The sequence below is a fragment of the Plenodomus lingam genome (assembly GCF_022343315.1).
Source record: "Plenodomus lingam strain CAN1 chromosome Unknown contig_18, whole genome shotgun sequence".
In the NCBI taxonomy this organism is placed as follows: domain Eukaryota; kingdom Fungi; phylum Ascomycota; class Dothideomycetes; order Pleosporales; family Leptosphaeriaceae; genus Plenodomus; species Plenodomus lingam.
Window position 1 is genome coordinate 1047068 of NW_027093935.1, and position 22362 is coordinate 1069429.

The following is a 22362-nucleotide window of genomic DNA, read 5'->3' on the forward strand; positions in this document are numbered from 1 at the left end:
GGGGAACACCTAACCAGGATACGTCCCCACATTCTATCCCTACATAAACACTTACATTTGAGAGATAGCAGCATTCGGTGCAGTCAGCAACAGTTACAAGGGAGGTTAGCCAAAGAATTGCCTCGGCAGCTGCTCACCCGCCTCATTGCCGGCATTTCCCCCGAGCTTCGAGTTGAGTTATTTTCGGTTTAGTGCGGTTGCCCCTCAAATACTTCTCCCATAATTGGCCTCCGCATTCCCCAATCTCGAATGCCCATATCGGATATCGAAAATGGCATACCTCGATGGAGCGGAGGTTGCAAAGCATGCTGACAAAAATAGCTGCTGGATCGTAGTAGAGACCAAGGCGTATGACGTCACCAGTTTCTTGTCAAAGCATCCTGGTGGTGCGGCGATCATACTACGCAACGCCGGCACGGTAAGTAGTTAGGAGGTTATCAAACTACAGAAGTTTGGCTGATCAAGTACAGGATGCAACGACAGAGTACAAGAAATACCACTCTCTTGATTACCTCAAGGATCACCTACCACCCGATGCAGACCTTGGACCAATAGATCCAAACACTTTTGGTAACCTGCGACAGCCAAAGCCGGAAACGACAACAGGCCCTTCTGACGCTGAGCCGTCCAATGAGGTCCCACATGTCAGTCTCTGTGTCTCGACGACAGACTTTGAAAAAGCAGCAAAAGTAGCGTTGCCGCACAAGTCATATATCTATGCCTCAGGATCAGCCAATACAGGCGCATCATTGAGAGGCAACCTCGACGACTGGGAGCGCATCACCTTTCGTCCCCGGGTCATGCGCAATGTAGGCGATGTAGACACACGACGAAAGATCTTTGGCTACAGCTCACCGCATCCCTTCTACATTTCGCCAATGGGCACTCTCGGCGCGATACATCCTGGTGCAGAGCCTGAACTCATCGTAGGTGCTGTTCGTAAAGGTGCTCACGTCGTTGTTAGTACAGCGAGTACAAAGAGTAGCAAGCAAATCATGCAAAGCTACGTCGACGAACAGGCGAGACTCAAGAATGGAAGTCCTACTAAACTCTTCTTCCAGTTCTACATGCCTGTAGACCGGAAGAAGGCCATTGAGCTCATGAACATTGCAAAGCGCGCCGGTTACAAGGGTCTTTGGATCACAGTCGATACACCCGTGCTTGGGAAGCGCACTGCAGATCGATCTCTACAAGCGGAAGAAGCTCTAGCGGTTGGCATCGAAGAGCAGAGCACAGCAGGCTTCGAGGCCGGTGGTGACAACGACTTTGCACCAGCGATGGGCGGCCGACCAGTGCAAGGTCAATTGAGTCCGTATACCACGTGGGAAGATCTCGAATGGGTTCGTAAAGAGTGGACAGGTCCCATCGTACTGAAGGGTATCCAATGTGCAGAGGATGCCAAACTAGCGATGCAGTATGGGTGTGATGGTATACTGCTCAGCAATCACGGTGGACGCCAGTTACACACTGCACCTAGTGCGCTCATGACCCTATTGGAGATTCGAACGTATTCCCCAGAAGTACTTGGGAAGCTCGAGATTTTCGTCGACGGTGGGCTGAGGGATGGAAACGATGTATTGAAAGCTCTTTGTCTAGGAGCGACCGCGGTGGGTGTCGGAAGGCCATTCCTGTATGCACTTGGCGCGTACGGGGCGAAGGGAGTGGAACGATGCGTTGACAGTAAGTTTTTCACGTGAAAAAGGACAAAGGATATGAGACTAATGTCCAACAGTACTTGCAGAGGAGCTTCAGACGGGTATGCGATTGCTGGGAATCACGTCGCTTGATCAATGTCGGCCGGAGATGGTTAATGCCAGTCGACTGCTCAATGAAATGTGGAGGCCAGAGCCATTGGCCATCAGGAGTAAATTATGAACATTGTTCCGAAATATCAACGATCGGATTTTTATATACAGGTCTTCATGTCTAGTCGTCGACAGTGTGTCTATAAGCGTAGCGCAATATGCATGCCCATTTTTCTATTAGAAATATCAATCAGTCTCATGTTCTAGCAAGTCAATATTGTCCAATAATTTCTATGAGTCTCTAAATATCAGAACTACTATGTGCTGCGTAGAGTAGGAGTCCTCTATGATAATGTCGCCGAAGATCGCCGGTCCGCTTGTGAAAATTCTTTTACCCCTCACCCCATCATGCCCCTCACCCAGATATACCATATCCCCCTCCCAGCATGCTTTCACCGGACCTTTAGTAGCGTTATATCCCAATAATTTGTCTGAAACTTCATCAAAACATCATATGGTGAGATGGCCGAGTTGGTTATGGCGCCAGGTTAAGGTTATCTTAACACATTATTCCTGGTCACGAAAGTGGCGTGGGTTCGAGTCCCACTCTCATCAGCATTCGTCTGGCATTGTTCAGATACTCCAGGGTTATTTTTTTTGCCATGTTCGAGGTCTGGTTCGAGGAAGATGCTTGGACTTAATGGCGAGAAAAATGGTTATTTTTAGCACGTTTGTGAAGGTTGTTGATAGAATAACTGTGCAGATCTTTTTTTTAAACAAAATTTTAAAGCAGCACCTTAAAACTGCCTTATTAATCTATTAATTGTTAGTAGATCTACTGCTAAGTTATTAATAAGTCCTGCTAGCTTATACAACCCAGAACGCTACATTCCTAGCAGACAATGAGTGGGTATCAAGATAGGTATATTAATTGTTAATCTTGTTAATAGCTAAGCAGGAGCTGTCTACATAGAGCTCTATTCTAATAGTTTTAATATAATGATTGATTTGCTAAAATTACTCCTAGACTTCGTTATTCCACCACAAACACCTATCGTACATTACACTTTATTAACCTTCTTAAGTTCTTTACAGTGACAATACTACATTTTTCTATTTCTAAGCCTAGGATCTTTGTTAAAGTGCATGAAATCCTGTCTACGATATTCTACTGCAAAGAGTAGTGGCTAACGAGAAGTCATGGAAATATGGGCCTTTAATCTTAGTAGTGTAGGCTGCTGTACCAGGATTCAACATACATGTGGATGTATGTGACATAGTCGGACAAAGCGCGTGGCTATTCCACGCCGCAATGTGTCGTCTGACTGCAGTCCGGGCATTACCGGACAGTTCGTAATATAAACTAGCAAGAAAGTAAACAAATTCGGTGAATATTACAAGGAAGAGGCAGATTACGACTTTTCGAAAACATAGCCGCATAGATTAACAGCGCAGAAGAAGTTTCGAATCATATTTGTCCTGCTTAAGAGAAGCGTATATTAAGCACTGTATCCACCATTTTAAACCGTGCTTGACGGCACTGGCGTCCGCCGCCTAGTGACGGAAGGCTTGAAGTATTTCTGATAGCGTTCTAGATCGAAACTACCCTTTTCAAGTTCCTTGCTATCTGGTTCCCCTGCCCAGCAGAACGTCCGACAGTTCCCGAGAATCTCTCCATCTTCTAAAACTGCATCACACTCGTCCCATCTGTAAGCAGCAGTCTCGTAAGCTGCTAAACGGTCGAAGTGGGCTTCCGAGGTCACCTTCCACACAGTCCCAGTCACGCTTCCACCGTGGCTAGGTATCAATGTTGGGTATATGCCCCACATTTTAATCCGGAATGCAGAAATAGTAGCAGGCTTTGTAGTCGGGAGTTCCGGAAGATCAAGAAATTGCTTGGAGGACTTCAGGATCCATAAGTGAACCGTAGAAGAGCGTATGGAATGGCTGGAAAGGTTCACCAGGCATATTTGCTTTCGTGTCCTTGAGGAACTGTCAGTAGTGTTCTTTGTGTATAGGCTCAAACGCTCCAGAAGACACTGGAGGTGGTGGGGGTACTATACTCGCCGGCCTTTGTGATCTGAACAAGTGCGGAGGTAGAGGCGGAGGTGGAGGTGCATGGCTCATTGTGGAAGATGCTGAGTGCAATACTGCACGTTGACTCTCAAGATAGAACTGTAAGTGATTTTCTGACTGTTAGATTATTGCAACTGCTTTACTTCTGGAGTCACTCCACTGAGATTGTCGTATGGCGCTTATTGCAGCGTAAGGTGGTTATGATTAGGTGAAACAGCTAGCCCACAGCTGGGCAGCACGGTGGCGAGTGAAGCTCGGCGTTACTGGTAGGTACGTCGTGCCGACAACCAGCCTGGAGCTAACGGATGATTTGGTAAATGGATAATTGGTTTAATTGATTATATGATAGCTGTTGCAAAGAAATGCTTCCTGTAACTCTATTACTACCTTTTAAAGCCTTGTATTGTAGAGCTAGAAGGCTAAAAAACGAAGGTAAGATACAGTAGAAGTAGTATTTTTGCAGGCGGTGATTTGCAATACGCGAACAACAAAGGTCTCCTTGAAGCCTCCAAAAGTAGAAGCGCACTCGAGTTCAGCGGTTTCGTCGAGACATGCCCCTAAGAATGATAATCATAAATTAGATGATGAGGGCAGTGATAACCCATATCAAAGCACGCAATTTTAAAACAGAGGTCCTGCACAATGCAAGCTACCTTTGATAGCTACTGACGGCAGGCTTTCCGGCTGGAATTCGATTAAGAGAGATTACTCATACATGGTAATAGGATACACGATTAGTGGGCAAGATTACGGAAGAATCTATTGGTACATAAAGATGTATGGGGAACATCGTAGCCATATAATAGGATCATTGAGATGAGGAGCATAAATACGTCGAAGCGGACATTGACTCTGGCCATAATCATAGTGAAGATTTTGAAGGGCATTTTTGGGATGGGGAGGGCGCTCTATCATAGATTTGTATGCGATAGGGAGTAAAGGAGGGCCATGACAACTCATGGATGAAGCAGAGAGTTGAAAAACGAGATGAGAAAGGGGAAGAGGATTTTGCTGAACAAATGAGATGGTGGGAACACTATGGTACCAACCTATACACTTTGGTAATACTCATGCAACTGTGAGTTCTTATGAAAACCAATGTCTGCTCTTGCTTCACTCAACACAACTTCTTCCCGGTGCTTGAGCTTGGAATACCCGGAGGCTAAATGGAAGACTGAGGCCCATCCTGTTCATGATAGGTTTGTCCGTTGCTTGCGTGACAAGCGTGAAATACAAGAGAGTGATTTGTGACCGGTCGAGTCATAGGACATACTCCGTGAGCACTGTGTGAGGATGTGATATACTTGAATGTAGGTCTCATAGGTGACCAAAGCGCGTGGCTATATCATCCCGCAATGTGATTGCCCAATTGGGATCAATGGCAAGGGGTAACATGCGACGTGTCATGTCGTACCGTAAAAGCAGGGCTAGATATGTAACCTAAGTGCCATTTGAATCTTACATACATAGTAAGTGTCTGACTGCACATGCCTCGGGAAAGCTTCCAAGAACTTTTTGCACATTTACAGTGCAGTCCTATCAAAAATGTGAGTAATACATGTTCCATTACAGCGCATCTCATTAACATCAAGGGAGGTGCACGATGATGACTGTGATTGTCGTCTATTACGATGCACAGGGCCGTAGAAGGACGCGAACAGAGATTCACAGAGACGATTGCGGGATATCAACCTGCCGGATGTCTGACAGCAACCCAAACCGACGTCTTGAACACACTACGAATTGCTCACAGTTTGCGCAAATCGATGGCAACGATTTTGGAAAGAGGGATTAAGGAGGGGGCATGCACAGAAGTCTGTACTTGAGCCCACAAAGCGCTTCTTGGATTTTAACTAGGATCTACCTATCGGGACGCTTCTAGAAGCTACACGAATAGGTTTCAACATATAAGCAGCCCACGGGCAACACAACACTTGCGTGCAAAGCAATTCTTCATGCCTCATCTGTCACTGGTGCTTTGAGCCATGCCTCTATTTTTCCGATAGCGACTTCATCGTGGTGTGGAGCTGATGAAGTGTAATCCTCGTCTACCCTACCATATGTACCTCCTGAAAGGAGGTTCTCACCAAACCTTTTGCAAGACCCAAAGTCTAGAATGATTGAGTTGTCGTAGCCATCCATAGCAATGTTCGCTGGATTGAGATCGTTGTGCGCAAGTCCAAGAGAATGAAGGTGCTTTATACCCGCACGGATACCGCGCATGCAAGCCCCAATATCAAGAGGATGTGGAACATGCTCGCGGCGGTATTGTAACATGACACTGTACTTGTCAAGGGCGATACCAGTAATTTGACCGCGCTCAACGGTGCAGCCGTAGGACCTGATAATATTTGGATGAGGATTTTGTTCGAGGAACTGTAAGATCTCTGCTTCTTCAAGTAGTATTCGGGGTAGGAGCTTTGCCGCTTCCTCGTCATCAAGAAACAACAATTTAGGTCACTTGATATAGGGCCTGCTTAGATTTTCCTCCGATACTACTGATAGAGTAGCAGTCTTCAGCGGATATATCTTTTCGTGTGGGACTGGTTCCAGGAGTCGATTTAAATCCTCGACAGTCAAATCATACGTCCTCTTGTCAGCTGTCTGACCAAACCATGTTTTACCGTGGTCATCAATGTAGACGAGAGTTGCTCGTATAAATGCGCCAGTTTCTATGCTTTCTACTTCGCAAAGGGATTTTAGGTCTCCTACTTTGCGGATATTGGCACAAATGGAAGGGCCGACAGATATGTTTCGCCGTTCTTCGAGTGGGCGGGGGACGGAGATGGCAGACGGTGATGGAGGAAGCAGGCGTAATTTGCAGCTACCGAAGGGGTTCTCAAGCAAAAATAATCTTGATGGGTTAGTGACGCAGAGTTAAGGATAGAACAGGTTCTTGGAAATTACACACCATGTGCACATGTTCCACACAATTAGTAGAGTGATCGAGATGAGGAGCGACTCTGGAGTCTGTGTGGGGTACTGAAGGCTACCTTACTGTACAATGAGTCAATTCAGCAACTGTTGGTAAGTTTGAGCTAAATGTGGAGGGCTCTGTGATTGACGTTATACTCCTCATACGTCCGCACGCTGTATATAACGTACAGTGCTCAGCCGTTCTGCAGCAAATCACGTGAACTGTGTCGCCTCAAACCTTGGAACAAGGTAATACAGACAGCTCATCATGGTGCATGGGTAGGCGTTGTGTGCTAACACATGCAAGAAGTATTGGAACTGTCAACTACTACAACTCTTGCAAATTCTATCGGTACGGTAGGTACCGCTTAAAGATATCTGGTGTCAAAATCGCTAGCTAAGAGTCAGAGGGCAGCACAAGCGATGGTACCTATGAAACGCGTTCGCGGCAACAGCAAACCCGTCGGATTCTTTGCAGCTTTACTCTCCACTTACTGAAATTGGTAGGGTACTTGGGAAATTTGCAATAGACCGCACAACAGCTACGGCAACGTCATGATTCGTGATCATTCGTCAATGCCACCTCAAAAAGATTCGGGAGCCAGAGTAGCCTTGGAGTCAATAGGCGTACTAGTCTGGAAGCACTCACCATCTTTAGCGGTATTGAACACTACACTCGTTATGAAGCACGATCCTACTTCTTCGCGAGGCATGCTTTCGAGCTCAAGACCACGCAGACATTCACGACTGATCCAGACTACGTGGAAGTGTACATCAAGCTGCTCGAGTAGATTGGAGATGTTGGTCGCATGAGCATGAGGAATCTACGATTGACTGTCATGATGAGAGTTTCATTAACCAGTGATAACGCCGATGGTGAAGATTTGTGAGTGGGTTGACGCGAACAGCTTGCCTTTACTTGTCTCGGGATGCTTATGTACCATTTCGCGGTAGCACAATGGGTTGCACCAGAGCAAAGTCGCGCGACAGTGAGGAAGGTCGGTCAGCTACAAGAGGACGATGAAATGTTGCGGACGGCGGAGCCAAGCTTCGGAGGTGGGGAAAAGACGCCATGACTGTACCGGTACCTGGATACTAGCTCCCGACGGCTGTCATAGTGCTGCCTATTGGAGATGGAAGTTCTCGAGTCGGATGATATTACCTGCAGGACGGGGTGATCGGTGCTTATGGGCCTGAAATCTCTGTAGGAAGGAGGCCAGGACAATGTTTTGGCAATAAACAAACGATGCAAGAAACGGGGATGAGTTTGTATCCAAGTCCCTGCCTATTTGTCAGCCTTGAGAAGCGGCTCTCTCTCGCGATTAATGGCGCCAATGCAGCCAGTAGACTCCGCGTTGTGATCTGCACCAAGGTTATTGATATCGAAACAACCCGGAACATACAATCTCCAGCAATGAGCAGCTTTTTCATTCAGTAAATTTGATATAGCGCCTATCGTACTTGAGTGCATAGAGAGTGGGAGACGATGATCTTGGTGTGCAGTAAGCCATAATGAAGTACAGTGTTACGCACTATTGGAATCTGCTGCAAGTTCGTATGTGACTGGATCAATACGAGTCGTTGAGTGAGCGTTGACGGATTTGGTGTGTCACGTGATGTTAGTGATGTGAGCTCTCTCACGTGATTTAACATCAACATCAAAAAATCATTTTTCTTCTCCTACTTGAGAATTTTGCAGCCTGTAAATGTGCCAGTAGTCTTATTTTGAACCTGTAGTTTGGGAAGCTCAGGGTCACTCCACCTGGATGGGTGCAAGACAGGACGTGCAGGCTTTGGTTGATACTCCAAGCTAGACTGCGTCAATTGCGTGAATAATTGATACGAATTGCTAAAAGATTCCTCTTCGTTAACCTCTTTGTCAGCTGTTGTTTCTCTACAGCCTCTGCGCGATAATTGGCGCATATTCGGGTGTATGAGGAGCTGAGTGGACAGCAGGATGACTGGTTATGGTATAGGGCTGGCGATGGAAGACCGATGGAAGCTTCGTCACAGCTTCCATTGTTCAGCCGCAGGGTCCAGTCCCACTCTTTTTTCCCTCCGCGTCCGCAATGATTTGATATAAGACCGTGTTTGTGTAAGTATCCGGGCGCAGGATGACAGAGAGATGGTGAGGGGTTAGAGCTGGGGGCCTTGATTGCATCTCCCGTTCGATCGCATGTATTCGGATTGTGATGTTTTTTATATGCTGTGTTGTCGCAACGATTCCACGCTCGTTCTGTTGCCATTTTCTACCCGCGTGTAGCCGAAGAAACACGGACATGCTAGGTGTAGGATGATGATCCATCTCAGAGCTGCGTCTAATTTTCCTAGACTGTATTCTACCATATACCTGGTAAGCTGACTCCCAGGACGTCGAGTCACGAAAGCTGCTTTCCAACTCGCTCCCTCTTGATGGTGTCCGGTAGCCGAGAGCACACGACGGGCCGACTGTAAATCTCAACCCAAGCCCAGGGGCTGGAGCGAGACACAGGTTATGCGACCGACTTTTCCCTTGGTTTCACCTTTGCTCGCTTTGGAGTCGCGATGTCGGGTTTCTTCTTGCTGCCTGAGCGAGCGAGCGATTTTCTGAAATTTCTCGCAGGGAAAGATTTTCGGATAGTCCAGAGGGATCGGTGGTCCGTGCACCGCCCAACATCGGCACGCAAAGGAGACCCTGTTCCGGCGCAGGTGTGATTGGCCGACACTCCACCCCGCCCGAAACAGGCAAGATCGTCCGAGAAGCAAGCCGCACGCACGACGCATCTCCGCCCTCTGACCTCACTCCCCCCCCCCCGGCTGGAAGCTGTCCCTACCATACTACTATACATACATACAACTCGACTCTTCACTGTTGGCATGCCGACGCTATCGATACTGATTCGGTCGCCCAAGTCACCCCGGCAATCCCATTTCGTCTGTAACATAGTACCTGCATCGACCCACATTCCTGCCACCCCTTGGGAACCTCGGATATCAAGCGAGCTGTGCCATGACGAATTGAAAGCCAGAATCCGTCGCCGCGTGAGCACTTCCTCCCTGGAACACGTGAGCTAGTTTTCCTAGATTGAAAAATGACAATGGCGCCGCGGAAGGGAACTCGACGAGCATGCGATCCTTGTTCTGTCCGCAAAGTACGCTGTGACGGCAACCAGCCTTGCTCACGATGTGAAGCAGCAAGCTGGGAGTGTACCTATCTCAAGACCCATGGGAAGTCTGGACCAAAGGGACCCCGAAGGACGACGGAAGCCGCCATCAGAAGACTCCAGGAGAGGAGCAAGAGCACTCATGAGGATTCGAGGAGCAACAGCGAGGCCAGTTTCGACGCTGCAAGTCCAGTCACTGCCGAGTTCCCCTACATTGAACCCTTCCCATCCCTAAGCAAGCCGGATCTGGAGGTGAAGGGTTGGCCCGATGGAGTCAGTCCAATTCCCCCGAGTGTAACTAGCGAGCCCCAGAGAATATCAATCTCGTGCATTTCGCAATACCTCGAGATATATCAGACCAGAGGTTACGGTATATGGCCTGTCGTCGACACCGAGACCTTGGTAGCTCGTCTGTTGACCCACCCCGACGATTTGGAAGCGTACGCACTTGCCACTGCCATCTGCGCTGCCATAGTGAGCCAATTCTCAATCGACGTCCAACCTGGAAGCCCCGTAGAGGGTCACTATCGCGTCTCGTCTGGCACTTTTGAATCCGAGGCGAAGAAGGCACGCAATGAGTCAGACCATATGGAGAACGTCACAATCTACTCGTTACTCGGCAGCTTCTTCCTCCACGTATACTCTGCCAATGTCGGCCGCATGCACGTCTCTACGGTTCTACTTGGAGAAGCCATCACGAAAGCACACATGGTCGGTTTGCACAAGACATTGTACTACAAGAGTATGACGCCTGAGCAAACGCAACATGCCTTGAGGATATACTGGCTATTGTTTATCACGGAGAGGGCACATTCCCTGCAACATGATGTACCAACCATGTTGAAGCGGGCTCCGGATCTGGCCCCTCTGGAGAACCTCAACGATGGATCTGTCACGCCTGCATTCGTGCAGCTCTGCCGTCTCTTCAATATTCTGGACGTCACAATCACCGCCGATCCTGGCACAGCTCGCAATGCACTTACTCTTGCCCAAAAGCAACTCAGTTGCGATGAGGCGTCCCTGAGTCTGGAGAATGAACTTCAGCGAGCCGACATCACCATGACCCAGCAATGGATGCGAATATTCTTGTGGCAGCACGCGCTGAACGTCACCAAGATGAGCAGCGAGCACCAGAATGAAGAGTTCTCCTTCTCTTTCCCTGCCAAAGTTGCCCAAACTGTCTTGAGCAATCTGAGTAGCCTCTCCAGACAGAGCATCGAGGCGCACGGCCCAGGCATGGTAGGATACACATGCGAGACACCATCGAGCCGATACTGATCAACACTGCAGGAATCAAAGCTTTTCGACGTTGCAAACTCGCTCGCGGATGTCATGATGATTATGCCCTCCATGAATCACGAATCCCATTTCGGTATCGGACCACGAGACCTAATCCACTCGCTTTCCCAGGTTCTTGCGGGATTTCGCGGCGGTAATCCGGCTGTCATAGGAATTCTGCAGGAGAAATTGGACACGCTCGGTCTTTCTCATGGATCACCACAGAAATTGCTGGAGCTCTCCTCACCGGAGGAGGAAAGAGAGGAATGGCACGATAGGACGGTGTCTACACCATCCAGCTTTCCAAAATTCACCGATCGTAGCCCTGAGTCACCAAACTTTCCTACGAGCCTGAGTATGGATGGGAACTATTGAGTGAGTCGCACATGAAACTTGTGCCTCACCAAAATCGGTACAGTTCCACGCATCTCATCGCAAACTTGGAGAAGATCGATTATGCAAGGGATTGATGCATCTCTCGAAAGTAAGGGTTGAGTCATGATACATTGAATGCTACTGTCGGGTTGGCGCGCAATGCAAGAACAACACCTCAATCAGAGTACTTTAATTTCGGTCCAAGCTCATGATCGATTCGAGTGCCGGCCATGGCTGCTAAAGAAATGCGGGGAAAAACAATCACAATACAATAGGCAAAGTTCCTAGTCGCATGCGGCACACCTATAGCTGCTATCGGAGCAGGTCCGTCACAATAAGGCTGCTTGGGGTACATATTTGATCGTTGCTGGGTACCAGTTCCCCTTCAGGTCATAGCATGACGCCGACTATACCTTTAGTGCATACATTGGTACGATATACACCAGGATCAGACCGGGGTCGATACAGTCACGTGTTATGCGTCCATGCGGCGACCATGGCCGCTATTCATAGCATCGACGTGGAAAGGAGAGTTGGGAAGGGCTTGCGACGAGGGAAGACAACGCCGGCCGAGTTACACGGCAGCGCAGTGAAGGAAGACAGCTTGGAAATCCATGATGGATAGGTCACCACACAAGGCATTTCACCCACGAACGCGAACAACAGCGAGTAGATATACCACAGTTGTGGTTATTGTCATGCTAGAGTTGGCCACTTCTAGTCGTCAAAGGTATCTGATCACTTGATTACCTGACGCAAAGAGAGAACCTACATTCATGTCCAGCGCAAATGTACTCTGCACATCGCATTTTCATACAACATAGTCGGTTTTGAGCCTTCTTGATCGCTCAGGGACTCATGCCTGCGAGTTACTATGTCATAAAATCTCCCACAAATGGCTCGACATCCTGACACGATCCATGTTGTTTAATGTCTCCTTCGCACTCGTCAACTCCTGCCTCTGCAGGAGCCACCCTTCTGCATACCTCAGGATCAAACACAACCCTCTTCGTCACCGTCACGATCTCCACATACGGCTCCTCTTCCAGATGCGAATGTCCAAGTTCATGAAGTGACTCACATTTCCTCCCACACCGATTCTGTTTGTCCCGCTCTACCCTGTGCGTGGGGATAGCACGGGGACAAAAATGAAAGTACCGCGTTTTCTGCAGCATATTCACAGTCACCTCTGCATCTCCCTCATACTGCACCGTCGATGGCAATTGACCTGGTTCAACCTCTTCGATCGTCGTGTCAACAACAGTCTTGATAGCCCGCACATATCTCTTCTCCGCGATCCAGTCATGTAAATCGTAAAGTTCCAGCGCACGAGCAGCCTTCTGCAAGTGATGATACAACGCGTAGTGGAAGCCCCATTGCGCGGACCGAAATAACGGGAATGTGTCTGGATCTTCGAGATATGTGGCTATGTGTACTGCCATTTCTTCGTCACCGTTTAGGGCTGCTAGCTCAATCTCGGTGTCGTGGGGGTTGTGCTTCATGTGTTGCGCGAAGATGGAGTGTTGTTGTAACATGGCGCGGCGGAGCTGGAAGGATTTGGTGCCGCAGAGTAAGGTTATCCATTGGCTATGTCTACGTTGGAGCGGGGGATTGGACTCGTCATGGACAGCCCATTCTGGTGGAGGGCAGACAACGCCTTCAAAGAGCTCTGATGGCGGTGACTGGAAGAGCAGGGCCGATGGTGTTTGGCCCGTGGTTGGGGGGGTTGGTGCTTCCATGCGGACGAAGTGGGTGGTGAAATTGATCTGGGGTTCTTATTCTCGTCGATGCGAGGGGCGATGGAATCTGACAAGAATTATATGCTTTTTTGACGCTCGAGCAAACTTCTTGAAGATTTCCGACATTGTCACATGTCTTGGTCTTGATTTGTCCTCGGCTGAATCAACAATTGTTTGCGAGACATATCGTAAGTCAGTCTCAGCCCGTTTACTGATATGGAAACGCGGATTGTAGAGTATTACCGCATGGTTAACTATATCGGAACTACTGCCCCTGGCCTGGTTTGACTGGAAAAAATGGTAGGAAAATCTCATGCAATTGTCGTTGAAGGGTTACTGAAGTATGGGCAGCCAGTGAAGATGTACTCGGTGATGCCGCCATGGCAATCAATGCATGTCCATTTTATGTTTGAGTTACTTCACCGAGTACATCATCGGAAACATACCAGAGGAAGATGCGCCGTGTAGCGAGGACTTGCATCCATCATATTGTAGCCATCTCAATGCCCTCTCCAGGGCTTCGAAGACGGTCTCTCAAGCTTGCCAAGTTTGTGAGTTCCTTGGCCATGAGATGAAGGCGCGTTCGACGACCTCCAAGTCACTTTGACCTAGCGTTTGCTGCAACGATGGGCGATCGTTGTTGAGGCAGCTTCGCTAGCGCGGCGTCACTGTCGTTTGCGTTGCAATCGACCATCTGAGCAATGGGCGGTGCAGACACGAGTACACGTATTCTTTTCTTTAGTCACATAAGCTATCTCTAATACCGTTTCTGGACGACTATCATTACAAGGGCAGGTTGCGTAGAACAGAGACTGGGCTGCCAACGGAGTATCGTAGGATGAGAAGCGTCTTTACCGTACGGCGCACGACGTAGTCTACACCCACATCCACTGCCAATAAAGTCGAATCAAGACAGCAGCTGTTTTTCGCAAAAATCTTTCTGCTCTTGAAAACCTCACTTGCGAGGCACCGTTTTCTGTAAGTCATAACCCGCGTAACCTCACTCTTCCTCTCCGGCTCACACCAGCTATCTGAAGTCAAAACACGTGATGGCGAGCCCTCCATCGACCACGATCACCGGTCTGCGTGAGTTCTTCGCACGCAGCGAGAAGGACAAGCTGTCGGCAGACTTGGGGCGGGCTCTCAATCTCTTACAGCTCGAAGGCCTCGACGCGCTAGAAGAGCGTTTCCTCGCAACCGACGCTTTCCTCAGGCCATGGTCCATCTTCCGCGACTCCATCTTACTACTATGGCCTGACTCGCTGCCACGCGCAACTTGGATCAAGAAGAATGCTTCAGAGACCGGTATCACGCGCACGGAGATATTGTCCTTTTACTCCCGCTTCGACGAAGGCACGATGCGCTACGACGCCCGCGCGGACAGGTACAGTCTCGAGTACAATCCTGACAGCAGCACCTACGGCGTCATCGACAAGAGCGGCTGGCCGAGTGAAAACTACGAGAAGCACTTGTACGCGTGGCTGCTGCAAGAGTTCAAGATTGGCAAAAAGCGCAACGTCTTTGGCTTCCGCTACTTTGAACTCCAGGCTGCTGCCAAAGCTTGGGAAACCGTGTTTGTGCCGATTGTAAATGCGGTGCGTGCTTCGTATGACGTCAAAGGACGACGCTTTTATGGTCGTCTGGCTCTGTTTGTCGAGAGCAGGTGTCCGTCTCGTCTTGCGTTCCCAGAGGACAATATTGGCGTGACAAAGACCGAGTTGTTGTCGCCCACGCCGTTTCGCATGGTGTCGGTTCCCAAGAAGGTGTTTGAAAGCAATAGCGCTGCGTTCGCTAGGCGCTTGAATGGCCCGGGTATGCTGACGAAGAAGCACTACGATGAAACGGAAAAGGAACTCCGCAATGTGTATCCGCAGTATGGTGGGCTGGTCGAGCGCCCCAAGTTCAAGATCAAGATGGAGGTGTGGTTGGCGGAGCAGCGTGTTCGAGCTGATGCGAGGAAGGCTCTGGAGAAGCTAGGAGAAGTACAAAGCTCACAGCCTCAGATCGTGCAGTATGAGGGTGTACGCAGCGAGACCAACACTGGCTGGCCAAATGTTCAGTCAGAACACGAGCTGTCGCACAAAGAAAGCGGCAGTCCTATCAAACGTACCTACGATAGCATCAAGCGTTCAATCTCGCATACGGTATCGAAGCAGTTGTTGCGGGAGACGCCAAAGAGTCCACTGCATGGTGTCACACGCCAGCTCTACTTCCCAGACGACGATCCACCCAGCCCTCCGCAGTCAGTAGAAAAGAATCAGCAAAGCCCAGGACGCGAGCGATGTAATTCTTTGGATTCCTCCAGCACCGTGGTCATCACGCCCTGGCCCCGTCCTGAGACAAACCGCAGGGTCTCTGAATTAAGTGTCTACACCTCCATCCGCAATGCGAACCCCTTCATCCAGGGATCTCCAGAACGCATCGGGGGTCTACAGTCGCTTGTGCCTAGGGAGAACACTGAGCGTCAGCCGAAGAACCAGCCAGGCACCATCCTACACCTGATGCAAGAGGAAAAGCAGCATACCGAACAGTCTGCAAACTGGCCGTTACCGCAGCCATCAATACGTCCACAGCAGTCTCTCGTTCACATGCGTTCACCCAGTTACGAAGGCAACGGATACGCCGACGAAATCTCCCTCACCAAACTCCACACCACCCGCAAAGACACCAGCCGCACACCCCGACCAACACGTCTCCCCATCCCCATCAAACCAACAGCCTACAACGGCCCCCTACGAGTAGCCCACCCCGCACCAGCCCCCAAAAAAGTCCCCTGGCCCGGTTTCGAGGACGACAACGACAACAACGACAACGACATCTCCCGCCCCCCCGTCCCCCCCAAAAGCCCCGACCGCATACACCATCCCCGCAGCCAGACCAGCCCATCCCAAGCCCCCCAAACTCCCCAACAAGACTCCCGCAGTGTCACACGCATCGTATCCAAAGCCAACATCCGCGCCGCAATCGGAAACGTCTCGCATGAAGGCTCGAGGGAGGATTTACCTTTACCCCCACCTCTACCGCTTACTGAGACCCATGCGCGGAGCTTCAGTCCCGGGGGATCTAGGCTGCATACGTATAATACGCATCTTTTTCCGCGCAAGGAGCGTAGGGGGGGTTTGCTGGGCGTTCGGGCTGTGGGACAGGGGAGGCGGGGGGGATCTGGTGGGGCGTTTGAGATGGAGGGTTTGGTGGAGTTTGGGGAGAGGGGAGAGGGTGGGAAGGGGTAGATTGTGGGTGGGTGTGAGGGGAGTGATGCGGGTGAGTGTTGGTGTGGTGTTGGCCATGTTAGCTATGCGGGTTTGCAGTTTCTTGAGACAACGGCGTGAGGCCCGCTTGTGAATGCAGAATGGACTGGATAAGTTGCTGTGAAGATTGCAGTCTCGTTGCGATGCCCCGGGTGCAATGGCATGAGTTGGGAATCGTTTTGGTGGTGTGGAGAGTTTATGCAGCTGAGCTGGCTGGGAAGTGTAGGCACGATGGTCAATGAAGCCGGACGGGATGGAAACACGTGCAAATCCACGTTGTCATACCGGTAGGCTAGCTCTACAACAACAACCATGCATCACAAACTCCCTTCCTCCCTCCCCACACCCCACGACAAGAACCTTTCAGCGCCGTGATGCCGTCCATATCCACAATATCTGACATCATCCTTCAAAGACATGTTCCGCTGAGCAGTTAGAGTCGGAAGGTCAAGAAAACAAGGTACCTTGTCTACAGCAGCGCCACACAGTGTGCAGGAAACGTTGTACCTCGGATTGATTTGAAACATCGTGTATGATACAGTCATGGCTGAAGGGACATGTGCGAAAGGCGGAGCGGCGAGGTTGTGGGATTGTACTTGGCAGTTTGCGGGGTACGTGTAGTACCAGCGTAATGGTTATATAACAGTGTGATATACATGGTCGCAATAACTACCATCGGCCATCAAGAATATTGCATGCACAACACAACATGTAAGCACGTTCATGAATTTGCTACGACGCAAGTCGGTAGTGAACGACGCAGGATAAAAATATGTACAGAAGAATTTCGTTCATCACGCCAAGTCTCAGAGCCGATACGCGGTGTCTTCCTGGGAACTTTGTCATGGTGGTTGAACAGGACAAGAGGCATCGCAGGGGCCGGGGTGAGAAACAACAGCGTGCAACGCCTATGGGCAGTTGACGGTGATGGAAGCGCTACCGGTGCTCTTGTAGCCTGTACAAGTGTTAGAGAAGCAAGATCAAGACATGATTGAGGAGTGTTCTTCTTACCTTCCGTAGCCACGATCTGGTAGTAGTGGGTACCGAGGCCCATGCCCTTGCTGGCCCACGCATCGAAGTGGGTCTTCATGTTGACGCTACCGCTGGAGCGCTTGTTCTGGCGAACAGACCAGTACTGCTCAAAGGTCCTCGTGCCATCGATAGAGGGCTGGTTGGTTCGGGTCGACTGGGCAATCTTATACGAGGAGCCATCCGAAGTGACGGTGCCCTTGTTGGTGGCCTGTGAGGATGGGTCATAGGTACCAAAGTTCTCGACGACGTAGTATTCGATGAGAGGGTTGCGGGTCCATCCGTACACGGCAAGGTAGGAGTTGCCGTTGGGGTTGTAGGTACCAGAGTAGGTAATGGTACTGGTTTGCATGGTTAGAATCTTTGTTTGTCGATTTCATGATCGACTGTCATACCGGGCGGTACCAGGGTTCCATCCTTTTCCACCGACAAAGTTGCCTCCGCTTCCCCATTGCACACTGTAGCTTCCACCCGCACCATTGGTGTAGGTGACCGGGGAGGCTCCGTCAGACCACCATGAGTAAACTGTGCCTCTGGTCAGTGTTGACTCCTTCAGTAGTTCGAGTCAAAGAACGTACAGCAGCCATTGTGAGTTCCCTCGGAGTTCGGGGTGCTCTGGCGGGCGACGAGAGGTCCAGGAGAGCGAACTGAAACATCAGTGGCCGGCGCGGCGAGAGCGCCTGTAGCAGCCACAGCGGCGGTGACGAGGGAGGTGAACGAGACCATTGTGAGTTTTTACCGTGCTGGTGAGTTGTTGGTGTGAGGACTGAGCTGATGAGCGTGGTGAGGAGGTTTCAAAGACGACCCCAGGTCGCCTTTATAGATCTCATGAAGGTGGGGAGACTGGGCTCTGCATAGCCCTGGATCTGCAGTTAGGGATATGGAAGGCATTGCAAACAATGCGACGGTCGTCTATCTGGATGCAGTCAAGCCAGGATAAACGACATAGAGTCGGAGGGAAATTAATATGTTCGGCTTGGCTGTAGCGTGAGAAACAATACAGGTTGGTGGCCATCTGCCAATTGGATTGAGTGCTTCCATTCATTATGAGCACAATAGAACCACAAAACCGTTTTTGATTCGCCTAGTCTCTTGAAACATTGCACCCCTGTGGTGGCCATGACGCATGCTCTTAGATGTTTCAATATCGGCCACTGTGGGGTTGGTGTCGGGGCACGACAGCGCTACAGCCCTGATGGAAAAGCCCCCTTCATCTCTGCCCTTTCTACAAGTCGAGGATTCCGCCTTTGGAATTCTTCCGCGGTTAAAGGAGCACTTGGCACAACCATGACTCTGCGGCCTAGAAGCCTACGACAATGCGTTAGACTCGGCCGCGTGGTAGCGGCTGTGGCGGACGGTAGCGACGTCAAAGCTGCGATTCAATGGCCGACTGTGTTTTGGCGCCATCCATTTGGTCTCACACAGGTATTCCGGGGGGTACATGGGTTATGATGGTTGTGGCGTGCTGAAGGCTGGAGGCGATGTCGTAGATATTAACGTAGATGGGGGAGCATCAGAAGACAACAAGGAAGAAAGTGGAGCGATTGGGCGGAACCCCCCACACAACCGCTTCCACACAAACCAAGCCTTCCCTTCGGACCTCGACGGCTGCCCGGTCCGCTCCTCGCCACTAACAACATCTGCATGTCCAGGTACAGGTTCTCGACCTCGTGCATGTGCAATATGCACTCTACCGCAACGGCCACTCAAGAACGCCTTTGTGCCATCAATACTGCCACCGGATTGAGGCAAATGTGTGCGCGTCACAGATATCCGGTGGCATCTGGTCAGTCTCCAGACCATCATGTGAATTGCCCGCCACATGAACTACCCAGCATTTATCCTTATCCATCGTAGACTGCATGTGGGCCGCTTGCCTAACACTACCCATCCTAGCCCGCCACAGCCATCCGGTAAATCACCCCCCTCATCCGGTCCTGCACCCCAGATTCCGGCATCTGAAGCGACGGCAGTGCTAGATGCGTGGGCGCATGGGCGGGCTTGTCCCGGTGGGTGAATGGGATGGGGTGGGAGGTTGGATGGATGGAGGATGGATGGAGGATGGAGATGTGAGGAGAGGGGAGAGGGGAGGAGAAGTGCTACGTGCCAGTGATATCAGATAGTGTTATATCCTATCATCGTGAACATCGTCCAAGTCTTCACATCTGATTTCCAAACAACAGAGCGTATCGGATTTTGACAAATCAAGGCGTGGTGATTCTAGAAATAAAGTGTTCTTTGTATATATATATATATATATGTATATATATATATATATACATCATATCATACCAATCAGTAATAAACGAGGGTATCTTTGCACAAAAATCCAAGCAAAAAACCCAAAAAACCCCACCCACAACTTTTCAAACGAACCAACCCTAGCATGCATAGGCATAAAGAAGACCCGTGCCAATACCTCGATGCACACCACAAACACCCAGTCTTTTCCAAACAGCAGTCATAACCTCCTCTCAAGATCCCCCTATCCCTCCACAGTCGAGCCCCATCCGAAAAAGAAAAAAGGACCAACAAAGTCATAAAGTCATAAAGTCATAAACAACTCACAACCCACCAACCCCCCTCCTCGCCCTCAGCGCCCCCAAAAACGCCCCATAACTCCAAGTCAAATCACTGGCGCCCGTCAAAAACCCCGTCTCTGCATCAAACTGCTCGCTCATCGCGCCCTCGGCATCCACATGGCTGCGCACAACGTCCAAGAAGCCATCTGCCACGGCGAGCACGTGTTCGACGACGGAGTGAAACAGGGCGTCCGAGGCGCCATAGACGCCGGGTTGCACGTTGAGTGAGGAGGCGGCGAGGAGGGCGGTGTAGAAGGGGAGGCTGGTGGGTGTGATGGCGAGGTGGGAGGTGAGGGAGAGGTGGTGAGCGGTGTGGTAGAGGATCGAGGCTGCGGTCGAGGTGCAGAGGAACCAGGGGTTGCCGGTGGAGGAGTCCGAGGTCGTGTAGCCGTTGTAGCGGTCTTCTGGGTAGCGGCCGAGGCCGGTGGCTTCAAAGGGGGTCGTGGACGGGGTGTCTGGGTCGTCGGTGGGATTGCTGTTGATGGGGAAGCGGGCACGTTGGTCGTTTGTGAGGGCGAGGAGGGAGAGGAGGACCTCGTCGGACCAGGGGGGATAGATGGCTGTGTCTTGTGATTCCGAGGTGGGGAATGCGTGGAGGGAGCCGAGGAGGAGACCGCAGTCTAGGCCGGTTCGTTTGCTCCAGAGCGTCTCGACCAGATGGCCCTTTTTTGCGTTCCAGAATTTGCCGAGGAGCGTTTCGATGTAGTCTGCTTGCTCTTCGTACCATTCTGCCGCTCCTGGATCTTCGAGTAGTCGGGCGAGTTCGCTGCCTTCTCGCAGGCTTCTGGCACTGACCATGAGGTTGAAGAAATGCAATCCTTCAACCTCCTCCCAGAGGTCAAAACTGGACTCGTTCCAGTAGTGGCTGACATATTCCAGATCAGCTTTGATTACACTGCGGGGTGGCAGCTCCGCAGTGTAAAATTGTCCGAAAAACTCCTCAGCCTTCTTGGAGTTCCACAGCGAGGGGTGTGAGGCATTGTATTCGCGGAGATAATGCATGAGTGTTAGCGACCTCAATGCAGGACCGTCTCGCTGAGGCCTTCCCCATGAGCCTGTGAAAGGCGTACCGTCGACATGAAACTTGGGCTCGCCGAGACTCGAGAGGTTGTCAAAAGTGCCCGAGGGGTTCGGAGTTTGCTGGATCTTGCGTTGGAGTGTGACATATGCGTCGAGAATGGTGGAGATGTCTGAGGCGCGAGAGGAGGATGGATCATCGGCGTATATGTCCACAAGCGTGTCCATGGTGATGGCGGCGTCTCGTACCCCTGTCATACATTCATCAGCACGAGTATATCTTGTGGGTTGTGAACAAGGTAAAACCTACACTGATACCAATAATCAGGCTCCTCTTGGCTTGGGCTCGCCACCACAGTGCCAGGCGCGACACCTTTCCCTCTCACATTGCTACCACCTGGCGCAACATTTGCAAAGAGTCTTTCCAGCGCTACCCGCTCTTCTTTCTCTAGCCAGCCATCGAGGGTATCCTGCAGCGGTTGCTGTTGACTCTGAGCATGGCTCGCGCCCACGAAGTTGCTCAGGCGCGGTAGTTGCGGTATCGAGAATGCATAGGCGTAGTGTGCAAACTGAGAGACGAGGACTATAGGGAACAGCATCGTTGCTGCTGTGACTCAGTAGCTCTGAAGCCTAGTGAGAAGCCTAGTGCGGGAGTGTAGGAAGACAGGATAGGACAGGATGGTGTAGCTCAAGGTCGAAATGCAAAGAAGACTTGTGTGGTGTAGCGTCCACAAACCCTTGAGGAGTAACAAAAGACTGTCAGTCTACTGTGACTCTTTGACTGTGCAAGTCGTAGTCGTCGTAGTCGCAGCCACAGTCACCGTCAAAGTCACACCCCTCACCCCAACCCAACCTCACCCTCACCCTCACCCTCCCCAGCTCCGCCCCGTGCACATCATCTCGCCATCCGCGCCCATCCACATCACCTCGGTCCGCAACATCATATGCCCACGATCCATGACCTCAAGCCGACCATGCCACCATGTGGGCCTCACCGAACCGGCGCAGCGAGTAGGAGACGACGCGAGTGAGGCTTGACGTGTCGTGTGATGGAGAAACCAAGACACCAAGGTAAGCAAGCGAGTGTCTAGAGTAAATCTCGTGCGCTCGGGTAGTTTGAGTATCATGTGATTTGCCACTGCTACTTCCCGGCTATTTTAACAGCACAAGACAAGTAACGTGATCCTCAAACTAGCCGAGATGACTAGTAGGGA

At 50.6% G+C, this 22362-nt stretch overlaps 9 protein-coding genes across 9 annotated transcripts; 3 read left to right on the forward strand and 6 right to left on the reverse strand.

Annotated features, from left to right (window-relative positions):
* The first annotated feature begins 230 nt into the window (after positions 1 to 230).
* On the forward strand, positions 231 to 2082 carry IAQ61_003782 (uncharacterized protein). Its single transcript, XM_003837301.2, has 3 exons — positions 231 to 418; positions 471 to 1680; positions 1733 to 2082. Exons 1-3 carry the CDS (start codon positions 272 to 274, stop codon positions 1873 to 1875), a joined length of 1500 nt encoding a protein of 499 aa, XP_003837349.1. The 5' UTR covers positions 231 to 271; the 3' UTR covers positions 1876 to 2082.
* Positions 2083 to 3265: 1183 nt separating this feature from the next.
* IAQ61_003784 (uncharacterized protein) lies at positions 3266 to 3574 on the reverse strand (the record flags this gene model as incomplete). Its single annotated transcript, XM_003837302.2, has 1 exon — positions 3266 to 3574. One exon carries the CDS (start codon positions 3572 to 3574, stop codon positions 3266 to 3268), a length of 309 nt encoding a protein of 102 aa, XP_003837350.2.
* A 2200-nt stretch (positions 3575 to 5774) lies between these two features.
* IAQ61_003785 (uncharacterized protein) lies at positions 5775 to 6098 on the reverse strand (the record flags this gene model as incomplete). The annotated part of the gene is made up of 1 exon (XM_003837303.2): positions 5775 to 6098. One exon carries the CDS (start codon positions 6096 to 6098, stop codon positions 5775 to 5777), a length of 324 nt encoding a protein of 107 aa, XP_003837351.2.
* Positions 6099 to 8417: 2319 nt separating this feature from the next.
* IAQ61_003786 (uncharacterized protein) lies at positions 8418 to 8660 on the reverse strand (the record flags this gene model as incomplete). The annotated part of the gene is made up of 1 exon (XM_066096094.1): positions 8418 to 8660. The coding sequence occupies one exon, from the start codon at positions 8658 to 8660 to the stop codon at positions 8418 to 8420; it is 243 nt and encodes an 80-aa protein (XP_065953970.1).
* A 1148-nt stretch (positions 8661 to 9808) lies between these two features.
* IAQ61_003787 (uncharacterized protein) lies at positions 9809 to 11533 on the forward strand (the record flags this gene model as incomplete). Its single annotated transcript, XM_003837305.2, has 2 exons — positions 9809 to 11119; positions 11171 to 11533. 2 exons carry the CDS (start codon positions 9809 to 9811, stop codon positions 11531 to 11533), a joined length of 1674 nt encoding a protein of 557 aa, XP_003837353.2.
* An 872-nt stretch (positions 11534 to 12405) lies between these two features.
* On the reverse strand, positions 12406 to 13272 carry IAQ61_003788 (uncharacterized protein; the record flags this gene model as incomplete). The annotated part of the gene is made up of 1 exon (XM_003837306.2): positions 12406 to 13272. One exon carries the CDS (start codon positions 13270 to 13272, stop codon positions 12406 to 12408), a length of 867 nt encoding a protein of 288 aa, XP_003837354.1.
* A 297-nt stretch (positions 13273 to 13569) lies between these two features.
* IAQ61_003789 (uncharacterized protein) lies at positions 13570 to 16502 on the forward strand (the record flags this gene model as incomplete). Its single annotated transcript, XM_003837307.2, has 5 exons — positions 13570 to 13572; positions 13624 to 13668; positions 13789 to 13823; positions 14175 to 14250; positions 14310 to 16502. The coding sequence occupies 5 exons, from the start codon at positions 13570 to 13572 to the stop codon at positions 16500 to 16502; spliced, it is 2352 nt and encodes a 783-aa protein (XP_003837355.2).
* Positions 16503 to 17428: 926 nt separating this feature from the next.
* On the reverse strand, positions 17429 to 18275 carry XYL1_1 (NAD(P)H-dependent D-xylose reductase (XR); the record flags this gene model as incomplete). The annotated part of the gene is made up of 4 exons (XM_003837308.1): positions 17429 to 17475; positions 17532 to 17890; positions 17945 to 18074; positions 18128 to 18275. The coding sequence occupies 4 exons, from the start codon at positions 18273 to 18275 to the stop codon at positions 17429 to 17431; spliced, it is 684 nt and encodes a 227-aa protein (XP_003837356.1).
* Positions 18276 to 20113: 1838 nt separating this feature from the next.
* On the reverse strand, positions 20114 to 21747 carry IAQ61_003791 (uncharacterized protein; the record flags this gene model as incomplete). The annotated part of the gene is made up of 2 exons (XM_003837310.2): positions 20114 to 21399; positions 21459 to 21747. The coding sequence occupies 2 exons, from the start codon at positions 21745 to 21747 to the stop codon at positions 20114 to 20116; spliced, it is 1575 nt and encodes a 524-aa protein (XP_003837358.2).
* Between the last annotated feature and the right edge of the window lie 615 nt (positions 21748 to 22362).

What these genes read in the sequence shown, in the direction of transcription:
- IAQ61_003782 (XM_003837301.2), top strand. Translation starts at nt 272, where the DNA reads ATGGCATACCTCGATGGAGCGGAGGTTGCAAAGCATGCTGACAAAAAT. An exon ending in TACTACGCAACGCCGGCACG is followed by an intron (nt 419 to 470) that starts GTAAGTAGTTAG and finishes GATCAAGTACAG; the next exon opens with GATGCAACGACAGAGTACAA. An exon ending in AGTGGAACGATGCGTTGACA is followed by an intron (nt 1,681 to 1,732) that starts GTAAGTTTTTCA and finishes AATGTCCAACAG; the next exon opens with TACTTGCAGAGGAGCTTCAG.